This window comes from Elephas maximus, chromosome 9, assembly GCF_024166365.1.
Source record: "Elephas maximus indicus isolate mEleMax1 chromosome 9, mEleMax1 primary haplotype, whole genome shotgun sequence".
Classification (NCBI taxonomy): domain Eukaryota; kingdom Metazoa; phylum Chordata; class Mammalia; order Proboscidea; family Elephantidae; genus Elephas; species Elephas maximus.
Window position 1 is genome coordinate 27,156,147 of NC_064827.1, and position 25,478 is coordinate 27,181,624.

The window sequence follows — 25,478 nt, forward strand, 5'->3', positions numbered from 1 at the left end:
TTCTATGACCATATGATCACAGATACACTTCAAGATGGTCTGGTGGAGATTGACCTGGACTAGGGATTACAGCCCAAGTCTTCTTGTTTTTATTTAGTAAAGAAATATTTATTGAAAGCATTGGCTTATGTGGCAGCATCCTAGAGTGAGTTATAATGTTTGCAGAAGAGTCACGTAGAAACTGTCAAATCTCTTAGATTGGAACCATGGAATAATAATAATAAAAAAAGCAAACAAACAGAAGTAGGAGAAAATGATATAAGATTCGAAATATCAACAATCTTCCTGTCAGGTGTCTCTAAATGAATTTCAAAAGATATAAAAGGAAAAAAAATTAATTTAATCGAATATGGAATAGAGAAAAAAATTCCAGGATCTTTCTGTATCTTGAAGTTATATTGTTGATTTACAGTAATTTAAAAATCAAGATTATGATTATCAGTTCTGATGACCCCAACACCTGCTGAAAGCCAAAAGATTCTTTAGTCTGTGAATGTAAAGGAAATTTACACACAAACTTTTAGGCATGGAGAAAAAGCAATTATATTTAATTGTATGAACGAATGGATGTTTGCTATGCCTGGTCTTAGAAATATGCATTTATTTAGTATAGTATTTCTTCTTCAAAATTTATTACGAAATTGTTGGAGCCCTGGTGGTGCAGTAGTTAAGAGCTACAAGTTGCTAACCAAAAGGTTAGCAGTTCGATCCACCAGCCGCTCCTTGGAAACGCTATGGGGCAGTTCTACACTGTCCTATAGGGTTGCTATGAGTTGGAACAGACTAGACAGCAATGAGTTTTGTTTTGGGGTTTTTTTTTTTTTTTTTTGCTATTAAGTTGATAGTGCATTAAAAAAATCAAAACAGGTATTTGTTTAATGCTTTGAGGGTACAACAGTGACAAATGTCCTTGCTCTCATGGAGTTTATGTTCTCATCAAGGAGACTTGGAAAAGCATTTTGCTTTCATTTGGCCTGTTTTATGGGCTTCGTGTTGTTGTTAGGTGCCTTCCAGTCAGTTCCCACTCATAGCAATCCTATATACAACAGAATGAAACATTGCCCTATCCTGCACCATCCACACAATCATTGCTATGCTTGAGCCCTTTGTTGCAACCACTGTGTCAATGCATATTGTTGAGGGTCTTCCTCTTTTTCAATGACACTCTACCAAGCATAATGTCCTTCTCCAGGGACTGGTCCCTTCAAATAACATGTCCAAAGTATGTGAGACAAAGTCTCGCCATCCTTGCTTCTAAAGAGCGTTCTGGCTGTACTTCATCCAAGACAGATTTGTTTTTTCTTCTGGAAGTCCATGGTATATCCAATATTCTTTAGGGACACAATTCAAAGGCATCCATTCTTCTTCAGTCTTTCTTATTCATTGTCCAGCTTTCACCTGCATATGAGGCAATTGAAAATATCATGGCTTAGGTCAGGTGCATCTTAGTCCTTAAAGCGACATCTTTGCTTTTTAACACTTTAAAGAGGTGGTTTTTTTTTTTTTTTAATTGTGCTTTAGGTGAAAGTACAGCTCAAGTTAGTTTCTCATACAAAAATTTATACACACATTGTTATGTGACCCTAGTTGCTATCCCCATAATGTGACTGTACGTTATTCCTTTCCACCCCCGATTTCCTATGCCATTCAACCAACTCCTATCCCTTTCTGCCTTCTCATCTTGTCTCCAGACAGGAGCTGCCCATTTAGTCTTGTGTATCTACTTGAACTAAAAAGCACATTCTTCATGAGTATCATTTTGTGTCTTATACTCCAGTCTATTCTTTGTCTGAAGAGTTGACTTCAGGAATGGTTTTAGTTCTGGGTTAACAGAGAGTCTCGGGGCCATGTCTTCTCGGGTTCTTCCAGTCTCAGTCAGACAATTGAGTCTGGTCTTTCTACTAGAAATTGAGTTCTGCACCCCACTTTTATCCTGCCCCATCAGGGACTGTCTATTTTCTTCCCTGTCAGGGTGGTCATTGGTGGTAGTCAGGCACCATCTAGTTCTGGTCTCAGGCTGATGCAGTGTCTGGATTATTTTCCTTCTATCTTTGGTGTTCTTCATTCTTCTTTGCTCCAGGTGGGTTAGGACCAATTGATGCATCTTAGAGGGCCACTCACTAGCTTTTAAGACCTCAGATGCCACTCACCAAAGTGGGATGCAGAACATTTTCTTAATATGCTTTGTTATGCCAATTAACCTAGATGTCCCCTGAAACCATGATACCCTGACCCCTGCTCATGCTATACTGTCCCTCGAAGTGTTTGGTTGTGTTCAGGAAACTTCTTAGCTTTTGGTTTAGTCCAGTTGTGCTGACTTCCCCTGTATTGTGTGTTGTCCTTCCCTTTACCTAAGATAATTCTTGTCTACCATCTAGTTAGTGAATTCCCCCTCCCTCTCCCCCACCCTCATAACCATTAAAGAATATTTTCTTCTGTGTTTAAACCTTTTCTTGAGTTCTTATAATAGTGGCTTCATACAATATTTGTCTTTTTGTGACTGATTAGTTTCACTCAGCATAATGCCTTCCAGATTCACCCAACTTATGAGATGTTTCCTGGATTCATCGTTTTTCTTTATCATTGAGTAGTATCTCATTGTGCGAATATACCATAATTTGTTTATCCATTTGTCTGTTGATGGGCACCTAGGTTGTTTCCATCTTTTTGCTATTGTGAACAGCGTTGCAGTGAACATGGGTGCGCATATATCTATTCGTGTGACAACTCTTATTTCTCTAGGATTTATCCCAAGGAGTGAGATTGCTGGATCCTATGGTACTTCTGGAAACCCTGGTGGCATAGTGGTTAAGTGCTACGGCTGCTAACCAAAGGGACAGCAGTTTGAATCTGCCAGGTGCTCCTTGGAAACTCTATGGGGCAGTTCTACTCTGCCCAATGACATTTTTTAACGAGATGGAGAAACAAGTCACTAACTTCCTATGGAAGGGAAAGAGGCCCCGGATAAGAAAAGCACTACTGAAAAAGAACAAAGTGGGAGGCCACACTCTACATGATTAGAACCTATTATACTGCCACAGTAGTCAAAACAGCCTGGTACTGGTACGACAATAGATACATACACCAATGGAACAGAATTGAGAATCCACATATAAATCCATCCACATATGAGCAGTTGATATTTGACAAAGGCATGAAGTCAGTTAAATGGGGAAAAGTTAGGCTCTTTAACAAGTGGTGCTGGTATAATTGGATATCCATCTGCAAAAAAATGAAACGACCCATACCTTACACCATGCACAAAAACTAACTCAAAATGGATCAAAGACCTAAATATAAAATCTAAAACGATAAATATCATGGAACTAAAAATAGGGACAACACTAAGAGCCCTAATACATGGCATAAACAGTACACAAAACATTACTAACAATGCAGAGGAGAAACTAGGTAACTGGGAGCTCCTAAAAATCAAACACCTATGCTCATCCAAAGACTTCACCCAAATTGGTAAGACTGGGAAAAAGTTTTTAGCTATGACATTTCCGATCAGCGTCTAATCTCTAAAATCTACATGATACTGCAAAAACTCAACTACAAAAAGACAAATAACCCAATTAAAAAATGGGCAAAGGAAAGGAACATGCACTTCACTAAAGAAGACATTCAGGTAGCTAACAGATACATGAGAAAACGCTCAGGATCATTAGCCATTAGAGAAATGCAAATCAAAACTACAATGAGATTCCATCGTATTCCCACAAGGCAGGCATTGACCCAAAAAACACAAAATAATAAATGTTGGAGAGGTTGTAGATAGGCTGGAACACTTATACACTGCTGGTGGGATTGTAAAATGGTACAATCACTTTGGAAATCGATTTGGCACTTCCTTAAAAAACTAAAAATAAAATTACCATACAATCCAGCAATCCCACTCCTCGGAATATACCTTAGAGAATTAAGAGCCTTTACAGTAGCAGATACATGCACATCCATGTTCATTGCAGCACTGTTTACAATAGCAAAAAGATGGAAGCAACCAAGGTGCCCATCAATGGATGAATGGATAAATAAATTATAGTATATCCACACAATGGAATACTACTCATGGATAAAGAACAATGATGAATCCATGAAACATTTCACAACATGGAGGAATTTGGAAGGCATAAAGCTGAGTGAAATTAGTTGCAAAAGGACAAATATTGTATAAGACCACAATTACAAGAACTTGAGAAATAGTTTAAACAGAGAAGAAAATATTCTTTGATGGTTACGAGAGGGGGGAGGGAGGCAAGGAGAGGGGTTTTCATTAATTAGATAGTAGATAAGAATTATTTTACGTGAAGGGAAAGACAACACAATACAGATGAGGCCAGCACAACTGTACTAAACTAAAAGCAGTTTCCTGAATAAACTGAATGTTTCGAAGGACAGGGTAGCAGGGGCAGGGGCTTGGGGACCATGGTTTCAGGGGACATGTAAGTCAACTGGCATAATAAAATCTATTAAGAAAACATTCTGCATCCCACTTTGGAGAGTGGCTTCTGGGGTCTTAGCAAGTGGCCATCTAAGATGCATCAATTGGTCTCAACCCACCTGGAGCAAAGGAGAATGAAGAACACCAAAGACACAAGGTAATTATGAGCCCAAGAGACAGAAAGGACCACATAAACCAGAAACTACATCAGCTGGAAACCAGAAGAACTAGATGGTGCCTGGCTACAACCAATGAACACAACAAAGAACCCCCGAGGGAGCAGGAGAGCAGTGGGATGCAGACCCTAAATTCTCATAAAAGACCAGACTTAATGGTCTGACTGAGACTAGAAGGATCCCAAAGGTCATGGTCCCCAGACCTTCTGTTAGCCCAAGACAGGAACCATTCCCAAAGCCCACTCTTCAGATAGGGAATTAGACTGGACTGTGGGATAGAAAATGACACTGGTGAAGAATGTGCTTCTTGGATCAAGTAGACACATGAGACTATGTGGGCATCTCCTGTCTGGAGGGGAGACGAGAGGGCAGAGGGGTTTAGAAGCTGGCCGAATGGACACAAAAATAGAGAATGGAACGAAGGAGTGTGCTGTCTCATTCAGGGGAGAGCAATTAGGAGTATATAGCAATGTGTACGTAAGTTTTTGTGAGAGACTGACTTGATTTCTAAACTTTCACTTAAAACACAATAAAAATTAAAAAAAAATGAAAAAAAAAAAAACAGCAGGTAGTTCTCCACATATAGTAAATACTCAACAGGTAGCTACTTCCAAGACAGGCGTATACGTACTTTTCGTTTATAACGCTTTCATCAATTTTCTGAGGTATTCACCTTCAGTGGGAAGTCCATTTACTCTGCCTTCGAAGGATTCTAGATGAGAAGGTGTCTTGGAATGTCAACAAGGTTCTGGCACACATAGGGTAATTTTGATTCAAAGAAGAGGTTATAAATTAAAGGGTCACCTCCTTACTTATACAACCCTCTTTCCTCTGCCTCAGCTGTCCTCCAAGTATTCTGGGGACACTTTCTGCAGAAGAGGCAACATCTAGCTTTTGGTGGAACTCTAACCCTAAACGTGCATCTCTTTCCTAAACCCAACACTAGTAAAGACGTGGTTGGAGGTAAAAAAAAATTATTGACTTTATGAAGTTAAAAAAAAAAAGGAAAGCTAAAGAAAGTCAAGTCTTGCTTGTTTAATCACCCTCCAAATTACTGATTTCAATTGGGTCCAAGGACCTTAACTGTCGGAAAATGTGGGCCAAGTTCACTCAGACATCCAGCCAACAAATAAAGAAGCTGACAAAAAAACTCAAAGGAAATTACGACTCTTGCAAAACAAAAGATAAAGGTCGCACAAAGTCTCATAATTCAAATGACATCCTGCTTGATAGTCCCAGCTCAGCACCAGGCTTTCCATGTCTCCTTGACATCAGTCAGCTGTACACAAAGCAGTTTTGCTAAAGGGTATGAAGAAAACACTTACGTGTAAAACTTATTCCCTGATCCTCATGGAGCTTACTTCTCTTGCGAGCTTAGCGGCGTAACTAACACTCCAGGGCAGTCAATAAAACGTGACAAACCCGTTGGCAGGGGCCGTGAAGGGAGGAATTCACAGTTAGGGATCATCTGGGGCTGGGGTCTTGTCAAGAAACACTTGAAGAGGTGGGATGTGAGCTAGGTGCTAAGAATGGTTTGAGGTAGGCGGGAAAAGGCGTTTCTGGCGAAGGACTCAGGGCCGAGGACGTTCGGGTGGTGCGCTGGGTGGACCTATCTACCCTCCTATGGCCACGGCGCGTGCGCAGCCTAACGCTCGCGCCCGCGCGCGGCCCGCGGGAAGCCAGGCAGGGCCCGCGAGCGCGAGACCCCGCGCACCAAGGCGGGAGAAGGCTCGCGCATGCGCCACTCTGCGTTTCGGGGTTGCCAGGATGGGGAAGGGGAGGTGGAGTTTTCAAGAGGGAACTTGACCCGTTGGCAGCCGCGGCCATGGCGGCGCGTTCGCCGCCCCCGCCGCTCCCTACCCCCCAGGCGCGACAGTCGGGCCCCTGGTCCCTGCATGTTGTGCAGGGAACCAAGGTCCACGCAGTGTGCAGCGAGGCCTTGGGTCTTGCAGGCGCTGGGAGGGAGGTCGTCGCGGGCAAAAGTGATGTGTCCTGGCGGGGCGAAGAGGGGTCGGGGGGCCGGCGAGGGGGCGCGGCGGGGGCTCAGGCTCCCCTCCTCAGCGCGCCTATGGCGTCCGGGCGGCTTGAGGGCATCTCGGTAGAGGAGGCGATGGCGACTCGGACGCAGCTACTGGAGGAAGAGTTGAGCAGCCTAAAGGAGGAGCTGGCCCTGTGTCAGGTATTGAGGGTCCTCGCCGCCGGCCTTTTCCCTCCTCTGCGGGCCGGGGCCGGCGGGAGCGCGCCCCTCTCACTCCTGCCTCGGCTGCGCCGTCTGCGCCTGTGGGACCCACCCAGCCCCGCCCGGCGACGCACCCGCCGGCTCCCACATCCAGCCCGGCCCGCGCCCCGGTGCCTGACCCGGGGCTCCCGATACTCTCCGGACACGGGCCGCTGGGTTCTTCCCCGCGCCCTGCGGTTGGTTTTCTTCACTTGGATATCACCGAAACGCCCCCCCCCCCCAACAACAACAGCAACAAAGCCCAAGTTCTCGGGGATGACCGTAGTGATACCGGGTTCAGCCCGAATGAAGTGCATTCCACTAGTTGAAAATGTTGAACAGGAAGTGTCAACACCTTAGTTAAAATAAAATCCATCGATGAAGGAGCCCGTTTTTAATTTTTGAATTCACACTTGTTCTTAAAAAGTTGAACTTAAGTTGGAAACACTGATCTGAAATTTTTAAGGAGTCTCGGACTGGGAACTTGCACACACAATAAATGATGCTTGATATTTATTAACCAATAATTCCTTAGTCCTTGAGTGAGAAATCTCATTTTCAGGTGTTCTTGCCGGTGAAAAATATTTCCTAAACCAGTCGTGTTAATGTTACTTTCCTGCACTTCTGGACAGCTAGTAAGGATGAGTCCCACTTTGCTCTTATATTCAGAGAAAGTTAATTTTCCTTAATTTTGCACCCTTACCACCTCTGCTCTGATTTCACCAGAACACGTAAACAGGTGTGGAAGATTAAATATTGGGCACTCAACAATCAAGGTCTTTGAGTCCACTCTGTTTTCAAGATAGAAACCAATAAAAAAAAAAACCAATTAGGAACTGCTAAATACCAAGGTAACTTAGTGAACATTAGCACCAGTTTAGATTAATAGAACAATTTGTGAACTCCATTTTCATAATTTGTTTTACTGTATTCTTTTGCCCCTTTGGCAGGTCTTTGCAGACTAAGTAAAGGCTGTAAAAATAGGGCAGTCGTGTTCAAATTTGAACATGTCTTTGCATAAACAAGTTGCTTTTGCCATGCTCTGTTCTTCATTGGTTAAGGAGCAAGGAAGGGGAGAGATAAAAGATAGCAGTGAATGAAAACATTTTATCTGCACTCCTCATCCTTGGGAAGTTTAAAGATGTGAACCCATGATAAAGGCCTTTGTTACTTTGTATTTAGCCATATCTTCTACAATCTTCCCCCAGCTCTATATTTCCTATAGTTTGTGCATAGAGGGTCAAAGGAGCTAAGATACTTTTAACGAATGACTTGGTTAAAGAACAATCTGTTGAAAGCAACCCAATGACTTCCTTACGTGCTTTAAAAATGTAGTTGTAAACATGGTTTTGGCCTTTGTTATTGGATATATATGGACTAGGAAGATGATTGAAGTAATCTAGGCAGATGTAAGAGTATCTATACAGTCATAGCCTAGATTTTCCTTGAGATTTTTGTAATTCACACTGATAGATAATCATAGACATTCCAGTAAAGAGAGATGAGATTGGCAGTATCCAGTAACGTAAAGCTCGAGTCACACATTTCTGCTCTTAGGAAACTTGAGAAAATGATAGCATTCCCAAGTGTTTTGTAAAAGCATTTATGTAACTAAACATTCAGTTTTATATCTTTTCTATTGTTTATTCCTCTCGCTCTGTTAAAAATCAAAGTAACAAGAATACGTAGTATTAATGCTTTGTTTTTTCAAACCATTTAAAAACTGCAACCCACAGTAAGAAATTAGTTTTACATCTCAATTTAGTAAGTAAACACGTAATTTCAGAAAGATTATTCCAACAATGTGTCAGGAATTCTTGATACTTTCAGTTCTTACAAAAATGTTCAGATCCACTAGAATAATTTCACAAACCAGCAATGGATCAAAACCTACAGTTTGGGAAAATAAAAACAAACCTAATTAGTCCATGGTCACAAGCAGGAACTTCATTTTGGCTATTTGGTTTTTGCCGCTGGTATTCAAATTGTATGTGCTTGTTGAGTCTGTCTACCATTCCATTCAATTGGAATGCCTGAGTATAAGCATGTAATAGAAAACAATCTGCTATACCCCCAGTTCCCAAGTGTTTCTCTTAATATGAACATCCCATCTCACTCTTTTATTGCAATATTGGACATTTTTTTCCATGGCCCCCAGATCAACAAGTGAACTATACATAATGCTTGGCTGAACCATTACTTTCAGCCTCAGGACTTACTGAGTATACTAGGTCAGTTTCCAAATGTAGATTTTTTCCTAAGAAATTCTCAAGGGTACTCAAAAGGGTAATTTTGAGTATGTGACATTTTTGCCTTTTACGTTGATTTTGGAACCTACATCCATCATACTCTTAATTTTGATATTTGAAAAATGTTTTCTACTTGTGACAAAAGATGCTGGATATGAGTGTATGGAGTGAATTAATGCATACTTACCAACATTTATAGAATACCAGATGAGGAAAAGTAACATGTTTATATTGTATATAGTCAGCTCATTTTCTATTTTGGTCGCATCCAAAAGTATTTACTAAATCTTTAAACCAATTTCAGTAACAAATTATTTAGAGCATTTAAATGAAATATATGACCATTATTACAACTTTAATGATGAAATTTTTATGAAACACGTGATGTTGGAATTGAGACTATGATGAGAAAACTCAGCCAATTTTATGTCAGAGGTTTAGGTATGTTGAAATATTGGCCAGTAATTCACAGAATTTTTTTGAGAAGATAATTACATAATTAGATCCCTTCCTTTGTTAGTAGCTATATTCTATTAGATGAACTGTACAATTGTGGGAATTATTTTTCCTTATAATTTTTCATAATAATAATTCACTGAGTGACTACTTTGTGACAGACTCTGTAATTAAATTCGTTCCATGGTTGTCATTAGGTTGTGATAGGTAAATAATTGGTTTAAATGTAGGAAATGGTTTTTATATGTTTGTTGAGGTTAACTGGGAACCTACTTAGTTGCTGGGAACTAAACTAGGTGCCAGTGACAAAAGCAATCTTGGATGTCTGTGTTTGTATAGCTGATAGCTATTTCCACACCAGGCGACCAGTGAAAGGTAAAGCCAACCCACTGCTAAGGTAAATAAGACCCCGGTGAGACCCCAATTACCTATGACCGAGTTAACTGGTTCCTAGGCTGAGCCTAATATTAACTTTGTGAGAAGGGATAGAAATTTTAATTTAAAATTATTTGGTTCTACAATAAGTTCTATAGTGAAAATATCACATGGAAGTAAAATTTTGCTGCGGATAATTCAAACACGGTTGCAGCAGTACAGGGAGCTGCCAGAAATTCAGGCTTGATTTAGAAGAGGACGTAAAACGAGGGATATCATTGATGTCAGATGGACCTTGGCTGAAAGCACAGAATATTAGAAGGATATTTACCTGCGTTGGATTGACTATGTCAAGGAATTTGTTGTGGATCATGAAAAATTAGGATAACACTGAAGAATGGGAATTCCAGAACACTTAATTGTGCTCATGCAGAACCTGTACATAGACCAAGACACAGTTGTTGGAACAGAACAAGGAGATACTGCATTGTTTAAAGTAGAGAAAGGTATGCGTCAGGACTGTATCCTTTCACCATATTTATGTAGCATGTATGCTGAGTAAATTATCGGAGGAGCTGGACTATATGAAGAAGAACGTGGTTATCAGAATTGGAGGAAGACTCATTAACAACTTGCAATATGTGGCTGGTATAGCCTTGCTTGCAGAAAGTGAAGAGGACTTGAAGCATTTACTGAGGAAGATCAAAGACTACAGCCTTCAGTATGGGTTACATCTCAGCATAAAGAAAACAAAAATCCTTACAACGGGACCAATAAGCAACGTCATGATAAATGGAGAAAAGATGGAAGTTGTCAAGGATTTCATTTTACTTAGATCCACAGTCAATACCCATGGAAGCAGCAGTGAAGAAATCAACATCGTATCGGGCAAATCTGCTCTAAAAGACCTCTTTCAAGTATTGAAAAGCAAAGATGTCACCTTGAAGGCTAAGGTGTGCCTGACCCAAGCCATGGTGTTTTCAGTTGCCTCGTATGCATGCAAAAGCTAAATGATGAATAAAGAAGACTGAAGAGGAATCGATGTAATTGAATTGTGGTGTTGGTGAAGAGTGTTGAATATACCATGGACTGCCAGAAGAATGAACAAATCTGTCTTGGAAGAAGTACAGCTAGAATGTTCCTTAGAAGTGAGAATGGCAAGACGTCGTCTCACATACTTTGGACATGTTACCAGGAGTGACCAGTTTCTGGAGAAGGACATCATGCTTGGTAAAGTAGAGGGTCAGGGACAGAGAGGAAGACCCTAAATGAGATGATTGACAAGTGGCTGTAATAATGGGCTCACTTATAGCAAAGATTGTGAGGATGGTGCAGTACCAGGCAGTGCTTCCTTCTGTTGTACGTAGGGTTGCTGTGAGTTGGAACTAACTCCATGGCACCTAACAATAACAACATAGTGAAAATAAAAAATTTTATAATTAAAGTTTTAAACTAGTATTTTAAAAAGTTGTTTGAAAAAACAAGTACTCAAAGAAAGTTGGTAAATAACAGGAAAATACAAGTATATGATGGGCAGTAGTTTTCTTGTTTTAAAATGTCTGGAATGACTTGGTAACAAGTTATTTTTTTGTGGCTTTACTTTTCGTATACGATAGAAGGTCTTTTTAGTAATTAGCAATATAACTCATATTGCAGACAATACAGTATTTAAATAACTAAAAACTTATAAAAACATACATATGAAGTCCACAATCTGGGCATAGCATTTTATTGCCCATAAAAGAATTTACTTATTTTCAGATCACCAGGTGTCACACATTTAAATATTTTTAGGTGACAAAACCTGAATAGGTGACTGTAGATTAAAAAAATAGATAAGTAAAATTTAAGCTAAAGAAACATGGTAATTAGGAAGTTCTTCCCTAAACGACTTGTGGGTGTATTTTATAATTACCAAATATTGTAAATAGTGTTTTTCTGGCGGAGTTTTTTCTTCAAGTTTCTTTTTCTCTGGCCTTTGTGGTAAAGGCAACATAAGGAGAAAAAACTGTTACATTCTCTTTGATAAGAGTTGAAGAGGATATGTGCAATAACAATAACAACAAGAAGAAAAAGGGCAAAAGACAAAAACATTTTTTCATCAGATATTTACTGATTTCTCACTATATCCCTTTCACTGTGCAAGAGCTAAATGCTAACTAGTAAGTCATACTTGATTGAGCTAAAGTAAATTAGTTCTTTTAATAAATGCTGAAAACCTCTTTTTTTTTTATTACATTTTTAGTTATATTAACCTCTCTTGCTTAGTATTTAGGTGGTTTTGTGCTTTTGAGTCATGTTGATTCCGACTCATAGGACCCAATAGACCAGGGTACAATTGTCCCGTAGAGTTTTTGGGGAGTGACTGGTGGAGTTGAGCTGCCGACCTTTTGGTTAGCAGCCTGAGCTCTTAACCACTTCACCACTAGGAAGAAATCATCACTAGGGCTCCAGTATTTAGGTAGAGAAGTTTAAAGTGAAAATACATGTGAATTTTTGCTATTTTGTTTTAAAACAAGCTCTAAGAAGAATTTTTAGGTAACACTGATTTCAAGGGATTTAGTAATTTAATCAGCCTACCTTTTAAAAATAGAAATGCTAGAACACATAACATTGCATAACTTGCCTTTTCCTGACCTTTGCTGCTTTTTGAGCAGGTTGTGACATTTGATTTATATATTGAAATGTCTTTAAGTAATTTTAAAACTCAAATGCAGAATATTTGCTTCTAAAGTAATAAGGTAATGCCCAATATATAAGAATAGTTAGGTAAGGTAGTCCAGTATTTAGTCTATGAAGTCTTTTTTTTTTTCCTTTTAAAAAATGATCAAAGATTAAATAATAAATAAAAAAAGTTCCAGAAGAGCATATAGGTAAATATATTTATAATTTTGGAGTAGAAAAGGCCTTTGTAACTGGTACAGAAGACCCATAAGCCATATGGGAAAGATAGATAGATTTGAGTGTATAAAATAATAATTACATTTTCAAAAAAAAAAAAAAAAGACTATCCCCCATCATAAATAAAATTAAATGAATAGAAACAGCCTGGGAAAAATATTTGTGACATTTTGGTAGACATAGGTCTAATTTTAAGATTTTCTAAAAGTGTCATACAACACTTCTTGTATTTCGTTGGCAAAACTCAGTCACATAGCCCATAAAGCAGCAGCGACTGGGGAAACAGTTTTTCAGTTGGGCAGCAAAAGCCAAAATGATTTTTGTAAACTAAAAGGAGGGGGAAATGGATGGTGGAGACAGATACAGATAATGCTATCTGCCACACAAGGAAAATCAACCAAGCAAACAAAAACAGTTTTAGAAAAAGAAATGTACCATGAAAAAAGACAAAATAGTAATTGGTGATTATTGTGAATAATCTTCTCTGAGAAAGTGATATAAAAGCAAATACCTAAACGAAGTGAGGAAATAAGCTACATGAAGACCTGGTGGATGGTATACTACATGCAAAGGTCCTGATGCAAATAGAGCAGGAAGGTCAGTTGTGAACAAAAGGAAAAGTGGTAGATGTGATAAATGAGTTTGGAGGAATGTGCAAGGGGTCAGGCAGTGTGGGGTCTTGTAGCCTTGGTAATGATTTTGGATTATTTTCCTAGTCTGATGGGAACCTTTTGGAGGGTTTTGAACTGAGTAAAGAGGCTGGGGGATCATATAAGAAGGCTAGGCAAGAGACAGAGGTGACTTGGACTAGGACGATAGTGGTAGAGGTGGTAAGAAGTGGTAAGAATTGGGATATGTTTTATAGATAAGACCAGGACTTACTAATGATATGAGTATGAAGTGTGAAGAAACCGCAACAGCTAAGATTGACTCCTAGATTTTAGGTCTTTGAAGACCTGAATGGATGGTAGTATCATTTTCTGTGAAGGAGAGGGTCAGGTTGTAGGAGGGTAGGGAATGAAGAATTTTACTTTGGATAAGTTACATTTGAAATGCCTATCAGACATCTGAGTGGAATTGTCTAGTAGGCAACCTGGAGCTCATTTATGGAGATATAAATGTGGGAGTCATCAGTGTAGAACTGGTATATAAAACCATGGATGAGATCACCTAGGGCAGTGGTTCTCAAACCTGAGTGAACAGAATCACCTAAGGATTTTTAAAAACTACTGATGCTTTGGCCTGTTTTCTGAGACCAATGAAATCAGGATCTCTAGAGCATCAGTGGAGCCCTGGTGGCGCAGTGGTTAAGGGGTTGGCTGCTAACCAAAAGGTCAGCAGTTCAAATCTACCAGCCACTCCTTGGAAGTGCTATGGGGTGGTTCTACTCTGTCCTGTAGGGTCGCTATGAATCAGAATCAGCTTGATGGCAATGGGTTTGGTTTTTTCGGTTAGAGCATCGGTATTTTTTTTAAGTTTCCAAAAGTGATTCTTAATGGTTATCCAGGGTTGATAAAAATAACCTAGAGAACAAGGACCGAAATTATCTGCTGTCTATTGGACTTGCCAATATGGAGGACCTTGACAAATTATTTTAGCATAATGGTGGGAGGAACATCTGGCTGGAGGAGTTTATAAAGTCAGTGGGAGGCGAGGAAGTAGAGAGTGATTTTGCTGGAAAGGGAAGCTGAAAAATGGAGCAGTGTATAAGGGCAGTCTGTTTGTAGAGCAAATTTACCTTGGTATTCAGCATTTAATATTTCAAAAATTTGTACCCAAAATGTGGGTGTTAGAAATAGTATAAGTGAATGAAACTTACTAGTCTAAGAACTTCTTAAAATGAAAATTTCCTGTTACACTTTTCAAGAATCTGTGGGTATAACAATAGTTATAGAACTAGGGATCACGAAATTAATGTGTTTTCATTTACTTATTTGATGCAGTGGTCTGTATTGTCTGATAAAACTATAAAGCGGTGTACTTAAAATGTCTTTTATTCCTTTAAGGCTGATAAAGAATTTGTTTGGTCTTTGTGGAAACGTCTCCAGGTGACAAACCCAGATCTCACACAAGCAGTCAGTTTGGTTGTGGAAAGGTGAGCTCCCAGGTTATTTCTTTATTTTTTATTTGGTTTGTTGAATTGGTTTCCCTTCAGTATTTAACACTTTGTATTAATGTTTTAAAGAGAGCCATTTGATTTCCAAATAAGAACATTTTGTGGAGCATGATATAATTACTGGTATTGAATTTATATGAAGAGGTTCCAGTTTACCAAGTGAGTACAGGTAGGCCATGTCTTGTGCTCAGATTCTGTAAAACTAGCTTCCACGTGGTTTTGTGTGTGTGTGTGTGTGTGTAAGTGCATGTGTGTATTTTGAGCAGTTCTAGCTCAACTTTAAAAGTTGTAAAAGCCCCTGTTGTTTGGCTTCTTACTCCATAGACTGCCCCTGTAGGAAACTTCATAGATATGATACGCTCAGTTTTCTTCTAAGATAATTGCAGTGTGTACTTGAAAGTCTGGATTCACCTTGCCGGAGTGGGGAAAGTGTCCTGGAATAGGTTGAGGGATTTCTCTTAGCAGTTCGTATTACTCTGGAGGGGTTGCCCAGTCATTTACTGTAGATCACTGGGCCTCTCCTCGGTCATTAGGAAGAGTGGAGTGATGCCGGGTACTCCTTATCAAACATTCAGTATACGGTTGTCTCCTGGCACTTAGCACAGCCATTAAAACACTTGCTTTCCTATTAAATAGATTTCATTACGTTCCCTAAATGAAAAGCTAAGCATATGGATGCCTTTTCCTTTTTTTTTTTTTCCTTTATTGGAACCATGATCATATAATCTGATTATCATTTTTGACAACTTGAACTGCAGTACTCTTTGGAATCTCTAGCTCTGGGATCATTCCATTATTGCCTGGAATTTGACTTTTTAAAATATGTGCTGTATGCCTGACTTTGTCTAGTTTTATCATCCTTGGTTATTGTGAACTCTTAGTATAGTATAATCAGTTTCTTCTCAGGTTGCTTCTTTTTCTAATTCATCAGGCTTTTCCTTTTGATGATAAGAATTGAATCTTTTAGAAGTACCCTGTTACTGCCTCAATCATCTTTGTGTTTGATAACTATCAGGCTCATTCTTTTTTTTTTTTTTTTGCAGATTAAGCCTTTTAGAAGCTACATTTTTGGGTATTTAATTGTCATTTCTGTGACTCTTTATCCTCCTTTCCTTTTAATAATTTATTTTTTACTTTCTAAAACAGTCCTTAATTTTTTCGATCTTCTTGGTTGAGATAGAAGCAGATATTAAAGTATTATTTGACCATCTTTCTCATCCTTTAAGTTTTCTATTTTTAATGTTTTATAACTTACATAATATATCAGTTTAAAAGTTGTTGTTAGGTCCCATTGAGTCTGTTCTGGCTCATAGTGATCTTAGGTATCACACAATGAAACACTGCCCGGTCCTGCGACATCCTCGCAATTGTTACTGTGTTTGAGCTCGTTGTTGCAGCCACTGTGTCAATCCATGTCATTGAGTGTTTTCCTCTTTTTCACTAGCACTGTACTTTATCATGCATGATGTCCTTCTCCAGGGACTGGTCTCTCCTGATAACATATCCAAAGTACCTGAGACGAAGTCTCGCCATCCTTCCTTCTGAGGAACATTCTGGCTGTACTTCTTTCAACACAGATTTGTTTGTTCTTCTGGCAGTCCAACACCATAATTCGGTTGCATCAATTTTTCTTCGGTCTTCCTTATTCATCGTCCAGCTTTCGCGTGCGTATGTGGCAATTGAAAATACCATGGCTTGGGTCAGGCACACCTTAGTCCTCAAAGTGACATCTTTGCTTTTTAACACTTGAAAGAGATCTTTTGCCACTGATTTGCCCAGTACAATATGTCGTTTGATTTGATAATTGCTGCTTCTGTGGGTGTTGATTGTGGATCCAAGTAAAATGAAATCCTTGACAACTCCAGTATTTTCTCCGTTTATCATGATGTTGCTTATTGGTCTAGTTGTGAAGTTTTTTATTTTCTTTATGTTGAGGTGTAATCCATACGGAAGGCTGTAATCTTTGATCTTTATCAGTAAGTGCTTCAAGTCCTCTTCACTTTCAGCAAGCAAGGTTGTGTCATCTGCATAATGCAGGTTGTTAATAAGTCTTCCTCCAATCCTGATGCCCTGTTCTTCTTCATATAGTCCAGCTTCTCAGATTATTTGCTCAGCATACAGATTGAATAAGTATGTTGAAAGGATATAACCCTGACACACGCCTTTTCTGATTTGAAACCACATAGTAATCCCTTGTTCTGCTTGAATGATTGCTTCTTGGTCTATGTACAGGTTCCTCAGGAGTACAATTAAGTGATCTGGAATTACCACTTTCTTTTTTTACAATGCTATCTATAATTTATTATGATCCACGCAGTCGAATGCCTGAAAGCAGAGAATATTTCTCTGGTATTCTCTGCTTTCAGCCAAATCCATCTGACGTCAGCAATGATATCACTCCCTTCACATCCTCTTTGGAATCTGGCTTGAATTTCTGGCATGTCCCTGTCGATGTACTGTTGCAACTGTTTTTGAATGGTTTGTGGTACATCTTGACTGAAGCCTCATTAAAGATCATGAACCACAACCATCGAGCTAAGCCATGCTCCAATTCTTGACTTATGAATCTGTGAGATAATGAATGTTTGTCATCTTAAGCTGCTCAGTTTTGGAGTAATTTTGTTATGCAGTAGTAGAGATAACTAATACACTGGATCAAAAGATACATTTGCAGCTGTAATAGATACTGTAACTGACTTTGTTGTAGCAGTTTATACTTCCACTAATAATGTAAGGAAGTGTCTATTTTCCCCCCATTCTGACCATCACGGAAAGCTTGGTGGTGTAGTGGTTAAGAGCTAAAAGGTCGGCAGTTTGAATATACCAGGCACCCCTTGGAAACTGTGGGGCACTTCTACTCTGTCTTTAGGGTCCCTATGAGTTGGAATGGATTTGATGGCAACGGGTTTGGTTTTTTGTTTGTTTCTGACCATCACATTGTTTTCAGCCTTTGTATCTTTGTTTACCTAGAAGGTGAACAATGATGTCTTGGAATAGTTTTCATTTGCATTTCCTTTATTTTGTATGAGTGAAATTCAACAGCTATTTTATACCGTTTTGCGTAAACTATTTCTTCATGTCCTTTGCCTGTGGCATTTCATGTCTTGTAGTGCCCTTCAAACTGAGTATTATCTGTAGAATTTACGAACTTCTTGAGTTTTTATCGTACCTAACTTTCTCACAGCCATAAGCATGCTGTTTTCTTTTCTCCAAATTTCACATCTTGAGGGTTATCTTTGATACCTTTTCGTTTCTTTTTGAAAAGAAAATCAATTTCCAAGTTCAGTCACTTCCTCTTTTGCAGTGTCACTCAAATCCAGTAATTCCTGTTTCCTTCCTTAACTTCCAAATCCTCTACCTCAGCGCTTGGTATCTCAGTTCTGAACATATTATTGATTTCTTTCTTAACATCAGTTCTGTTTTATATCTTCACTTTGAGACAAAGCAAGGCATAAGACACCAAAGAAAATAATTTGTAAAATTTAGGTTAAATGTATCCAATAAAAATTCTAGGAACTTCTGAATGGATATCTAAAGCAGACTTGTTACCTTTAGGCATGGATGCCTGTTGTTTTTGGGTGCCATCGATCCTGACACATAGCAACCCCATGTGACAAGAGTAGAACTGCCCCAAAGGGTTTTCTTGGCTATACATCTTTATGGAATCAGATCACCAGGTCTTTCTCCCATGGAGTAGTTGGATGGGTTTGAACTGCCAGCCCGTCAGCAGCCAGGGATCCTCTTGGATTCCTAAGGCAGACCAGAGGGTCTAGGGAAACCAGACTGTGAGATTCACACATGCATGGCCATCATTACAACCGATGTCTCGGCTACATTGACTCATTTAACCAATATTAATTGAGTATTGTATTAGTGTCAGACACTGTGCAGAGAGAGAACAAGATCACTCTGTGCTTAGCTCTGAAGAAGTACTGTTTAGTGAGAAAGAGATTTGTAGAAAGGGAAAATTTGTAATAGAGTTTGCTAAGTCCTGTGATAAGGATAAGGATAGGGATTTATGAAGAAGGGTATTCATATTAATGTAATTTTTTTCCTTGACCTCTGGTAAAAGATGTAAAAAAAGTCATCACTAATACCATTTTAAGTAACTAGTTTATGTTATTAAAAATAAAATTTTGATATCTATAATAGAATATCACACAAGAACATTTTGTAAATATTACATTTTTGTTGTGAATTTTTTTGTTGAAAATATTATTTTCTATAAAGATATTGCATTATGTGCCACTTGATGAGTTCATTATGAACTGCTGCTGTCAAAAGCACATTTTGGATATGTTGCTCGTTTATTAGCCCTACAGATCACGTTTCCTTGCTGTTACGTATGAACTCTGATTTCAGCACAAGTAGTGTCGTAAGAGTACAACCACTGTATTTATCTTTGCTTTAGGCAAAAACTTCAACTTGACTTTTTAAATTTAAGAGTACATGGTTTTGCCTATAAAGAATAGACTAACAGAAAGTGTTATTATTGTATGTGCTAGAATTGTGTAAATAGTTTTGTGGGTTTACCCAACAATTCACAGTCCTGCATTTTGAGTAGCATTGCCTTAAGTTACTGCCGCTTGTGACAAACAGTACCAGAAAATGACTTCCTGTGTTGTTCGTTTTGCTGCTGCTAATCCATCCAGAGTTGGACTATTGCTTGTTAATCTATTTCTCCCATGGCCACCCCCCATCTTTTTTTTTTTTTAACATGTTATTAGTTCTAATCTCTTTTGTATTGCCTAGCTTATGTTCTTTTGTAGCCAGTTATTTGACATTTATTTGTGTTAGGGCAGTGGTCAAAGTATGATCCGCAGACCTATATCAGTAGCAAACAGTCGGGAGCACGTGCCGGAATGCTAGAATGTAAATCAACCCTATGCTTTCTTCATTGAGAAAGTCTTTCTAAACCAAAACCAGACCCTTTGCATTGTGTTGATTCCAACTCATAGCAACCCCATAGGACAGAGTAGAGCTGCTCTGTAATCTTTACAGAAGCTGACTGCCACATCTTTCTCCCAGGGAGTGCTGGTAGGTTTGAATGGTAGACCTTTAGGTTAGCAATCTAACGCTTAACTGTTGTGCCACCAGAGCTCCTAAAAGTCTTACTGCAGGAGAAGAAAAGTCAGCCGAAACAAAGAGTGCTTAATATCATAGTTGATTTACATTTACATTGTGGTCTAAGCTCATTATGTCATGGCAGACCAGTAACACAACAATTCATAGTCCTGTATTTTGAGTGGCTCCATGCTTTAACATGCATAGGTTTCACCAGAGCTACTATAAGCTCTGTGAATGGAACTGGCTAAAGAAAGAAGGGAACTGGAACACTGGTCTTTAAGGATTCACCAACAGTTCTTGAGGTCATCATTAAACTTACTTGATGGGGAAAATGCATTATAAAATTACTCTGTTAAGTTTTAAAGGCTTGGAAAAAATGAAATTTATGGAGCTAGAAACATGCATTCTCACTTTGCACTAGTGTGGTTTTTTATTTTGTGCTCCACCCCCGCCCTGGCTAATGATGTTGAACATTTCTTCACGTGCTACTTATCATCCTTGTGTTCTCGTAGGTGACATGTCTGTTCATGTCTTTTGTCCATTTTGTGACTGGGTTGTTTGTAATTTTACTGTTGAGGTTTGAGAGTTCTTTATCTATTCTGGATGCTAGTCTTTTATCAGATACGTGGTTTGCAAATGATTTTCTCCCAGTTTTTAACTTGCCTTTCCTTTCTCTTAACAGGGTCTTTTGCAAAATGAAGTATTAATTTTTGATGAAGTCCAGTTTATTAATTTTTTCTTTTATGAATTGTGCTATTTGTAAAGTTTAAGAACTCTTTGTGTAGCCCTAGATCCTAAATATTTTTACCTATTTTTTTTTTCCTAAAGTTTCATGGTTTGTATTTATGTTCATGATCCACTTGAGTAATTTTTCATATAAGGTGTGAGGTTTAGGTAGAGGGTCATTTTTTTTGGCCTATGGATGTCTGATTACTCCAAAACAATTTGTTCTTCCACTGAATTGTTTTGCACCTTTGTCTAAAATCAGTTGGGCATAGTTTCGTGGATGTGTTTCTTGATTCTTGAGTCTGTTCCATTGATCTGTGTGTCTTTCTGTTTGCTCTACCGCTGTCTTAATTCATGTAGCTATATAAAAATAAAAAATTTACGCTATGAAATCAGGTAGAGTTATTTCTCCCACTCTCTTCTTCTTTGCAGAGTTGTTTTACTTTACCTTCTGTGCCTTTCCATATACATTTTAGAGGAATTTTCTCTTTATCTTTAAAAAATTTTGCTGGGATTTTGATAGGAATTGCTTTAAACCTGTATAAAATTTTGGAAGAGAATTGACATATTTATTATGCTTAGTCTCCTAATCCCTGGATACAGTATGTCTCTCCATTTATTTAGACCTTCTCTGATTTCTTTTATCAGGGTTTTGTAGCTTTCAGTGTTCAAGTCCTGTACATGTTTTGTTAGATTTAAACCTAAGTAATTTTTTAAAAATGGTCCTGTATTTTTAATTTCAGTGTCCATGTTTGTATTACTAGTGTATAAAAAATGATTCACCTTTTGGAATTTTTATCTTGTATCATGCAACCTCACTGAATTCCACTTATTAATTTTAGGAGTTTTTGTTTGTTTTTTAAGAAACCTTGGCATTTTCTACATAGGTTGTCTTGTCATTTGCAAATAAGGTGAGTTTTATTTATTCCTTTCTGATCTGTGTGCATTTTATTTGTTTTTTATGCCGTATTGTGATGAAATCTTCCAATAGCATGTTGAACAAGATCGGTGAAAGCAGACATTCTTGCCTTGTTTGTGATCTTAGGGGAAGGCAGTCAATCTTTCACCAAATGTAAACTGTAAATGTTTTATTATTGTTCTTGATCACATTGAAGAAAGTCTTCTCTGTTCCTAGTTTTCTGAGAGTTTTTATCATGAATGTGTTTGAAATTTATTGAATACTTTTGCTATATAAATCGATAGGCTAATACAATTTTGATTTTTTAGACTATGTATGGTGGGTTACATTGATTGATTTTAGAATATCGAACCAGCTTTGCATACCTGGCATAAAAATTTCATTTGATTATGATGTGTATTTCTTTTGATGTATTGCTAAATACTGTTTCCTAATAATTTAAGTACTTTGTACATATATAATCATGAAGGATATTGATCTGTAGTCTCTTTTTTTGTACCGTTCTTGTCCAGTTTTGGTATCAGAGTAAGAACAGCTTTACAGAATGAATTGGGAAATGCTCTCTTCTGTTTTCTGGAAGCAATTGTATAGAATTGGTGTAAATTCTTTAAATGTTTGATAGAACTCTCTAGTGAAACGATTTTGGCCTGGAGATTTCTTTTTTTTCTAGAAGTTTTTAAATTATGAATTCAACTTCATAGGGCTATTTAAATTATCCATTTCGTGTTAGATGAGCTGTGGTAGTTTATGAATTTTGAGGTTGTTCTATTTTATTTGAATTGTCAAATTTATGTATCTAGAGTTGTCTACAGTGTTCCCTTATTATCCTGTAGTTGCCTGTAGTGTTTGTTTGATATCTCTGTTTCATTCCTGATCTTCATAATGTATGTCTTTTCCCTTGCTCGCTTTTTTAATTTACTCTTTGTTAGTCTTGCTAGGGGTTTGCTAATTTATTGATTTCTCAAAAAGCTAGTTCTTTGTTTCCTTGATTTTCTGTATTGTTTTTCTGTTCTCATCTTTATGATTTCCTTTATTACTGGATTTATTTTGCCCTTTTTAAAAAATTCCTTGAGGTGGAATCTTATATTATTGATTTGAGATTTATTTCTCCTTTCTAATGGAAATTTTTAATGCTATAAATTTCCCTCTCAGTACTGCTTTTGTTTCACCCACCCATATTTTGATATTTTATATTTTTGTTTCATTAAGTTCTGTGTATTTTTTAAATTTCCTCAGAGACTTCCTCTTTTATCCATGGGTTATTTAGAAGTATGTTGTTTAGTTTCCAAATATTTGGAGATTTTCCTGTTGTCATTATGTTGTTGATTTTTAATTTCTTTGTAGTCAGGGAATATACTCTGTATGATTTGAATTACTTTAAATTTGTCGAGGTTTGTTTTGTGGCCCAAAATATGGTCTGTCTTTGTATTTATTCTGTGGGCATCTCAAATGAATGTGTATTCTACTTTTTGTTGTATGGAGTTTTCTAAAAATGCCAGTTGTATCTTGTTGGTTGATGATATTGTTGTGTTCTTTTATATCCTTTCTGATATTTTATCTAGTCATTTTATCAATTATTTAGAGAGGGCTGTTCACATCTCCAGTTATCATCATGGATTTATCAGTTTCTTTTAGTTCTATCGTTTTTTTCTTCATATATTTTGTAGCTCTCGTGTTTGGTGCATATACCTTTAGGACTGCTGTGTGTTTTTGTACATTGACCTTCATCGTACGTGATGTCCTTCTTATTGTCTGGTAATATTCTATGCTGTGAAGTCTACTTTGTCCAGTATTAATATAGCTACTCCTGCTCTCTTTTGAATAATGTTTCATTATATATCTTTTCCCATCCTTTTACTTTCAACAAGTGTATATTGTTATATTTGAAATGAGTTTCGAATGTAAAAAGAATGAGACAGCTAAATGAATTTAGTTATGTCATGCTTTCTAATTGATTCTGCCAATCTCTGATTTTTAATTTTTATATTTAAAGTATTTACATTTAGTATAATTATGTATATGTTAGTGCATAAGTCTGTCATTTTCCGTTTGCTTTATTTTGTTCTTTTTTTCCACCCTGCCTTCCTTTGGGCTACTTGAACATTTTTTAGAATTTCATTTTGATTTATCTATAGTGTTTTTGAGTGCATCTCTTTGTATATCTTTTTTAGTGGTTGTTCTAAGCATTACGTTATATATATAAAACACAGTCTTACTAGTATTGACATGTTACCAATTTAAGGGAAATGTAGAAACTCTCTCTTTATGTCCCTTTATCTTCATTAATAATTGTCGTAAATATTCCTTCCACCTAACATTTATAACTACATTAGATATTATTATACTTTTTGCTTCAATAATGAATATATTTTAGGAAACTGAAGAAAGAAGGAAAATGTATTTACCCATATTTTTACTCTTACTGTTTTCTTTCTTCCTTGCTTATTTCCCAGATTCCTCATTTTAACATTTCTTTTCTGTTTACAGAACTTAATTTGGCCATTCTTTTATGGTTGGTCTCCTGATGACAAATTCTTTTAGTTTTTCTTCATGTAAGAATGTCTCGATTTCCCTTTCATTCTTGTACTGAGAAGTTTGTTTTTCTTTGTAAATTGTGTGTTCCTCTTTTTCATTGTAGTTGAATTTATTTTTGCTGAGTCCTTATGTTTATCCTAGGTTTTACTTTGAAGTATGGAATTGTTAGTCCTCTTTGTGGTTACCTTAATATTTACCCCTATTTTTCTAACTTGTATTTCCCTATATTGCCTTGATTTCCTCTCCATATGGAAGATCTGTGAGTCCTGTATTTAGTCCCTCTTTATTGATTATTGTTATCTTTTACATAATGACATCAATGATTCCCTTTTTTTAAAATTAATCTTATTTTTGTGATTTCCCTATCTGAGTTGATATCAGGATGTTCTGTTCTGTGTCCTTGTGTTGTGTTGATATCTGATATTATTGATTTTCTGACCAAAGAATTTCCTTTAGTAATTCTTGTAGCTTTGGTTTGGTTTTTGCAAATTCTCTAAGCTTGTAAATGGCTTAATTTCACCTTCATGTTTGAGAGAGAGTTTTGCTGGATATATGAATCTCGGCTGGCAGTTTTTCTCCTTCAGTGCTCTATATGTGTCATCCCATTGCCTTCTTGCCTGCATGGTTTCTGCGGAGTAGTCCGAACTTATTCTTATTGATTCTCCTTTGTAGGCGACTTTTTGTTTATCCCTGGCTTTTTAAAAAATTTTCTCTTTATCTTTGGTTTTGGCAAGTTTGATGATAATATGTCTTGGTGATTTTATTTTGGGACCTACCTTGCCTACCTTGTATGGGCTTCAGTGAGTATCTTGGATAGATATCCATTCATCTTTCACGATGTCAGGGAAATTTTCTGCCAACAGATCTGCAACAGTTCTCTGTATTTTCTGTTATACCTACCTGTTCTGGAATTCCAATCACACGCAAGTTATTCTTCTTGATAGAGTCCCACATGATTCTTAGGGTTTCTTCATTTTTTTTTAATTTGATTTTTCTTCAGTTATCTTGGTGCCAATTGTCTTATCCTCCATCTCCCCAATTCTGCATTCCAGTTCCTCAATTCTGCTCCCCTGACTTCCTATTGAGTTGTCTAGACGATGGCACTGGGTTAGTTCTGTAATTTTATCGTTAACCTTTTGAATTTCTGAATGCTATCTGTCTATGGATTCTTGCAGCTTAGTAAATTTTTCATTGTGTTCTTGAATAATCTTTTAATTTCTTCAACTGCTTTATCTGCGTGTTCCTTAGCTTATTCTGTACATCGCCTTATTTCATTTCTGATGTCGTCCCTGATGT

The 25,478-nt window shown here is 37.6% G+C and overlaps 1 protein-coding gene across 5 annotated transcripts in view; it reads left to right on the forward strand.

Annotated features, from left to right (window-relative positions):
- The first annotated feature begins 6,327 nt into the window (after positions 1-6,327).
- CNTLN (centlein) overlaps positions 6,328-25,478 on the forward strand; it is a 249,024-nt gene continuing 229,873 nt past the window's right edge. For all 5 annotated transcript variants that reach the window (XM_049895236.1, XM_049895238.1, XM_049895239.1 and 2 more), the window contains exons 1-2: positions 6,328-6,799; positions 14,826-14,914. In XM_049895236.1, the coding sequence (XP_049751193.1) occupies positions 6,446-6,799; positions 14,826-14,914 (443 nt within the window). In that variant the 5' untranslated portion in view covers positions 6,328-6,445. The remainder of the gene's footprint in view (positions 6,800-14,825; positions 14,915-25,478) is intronic.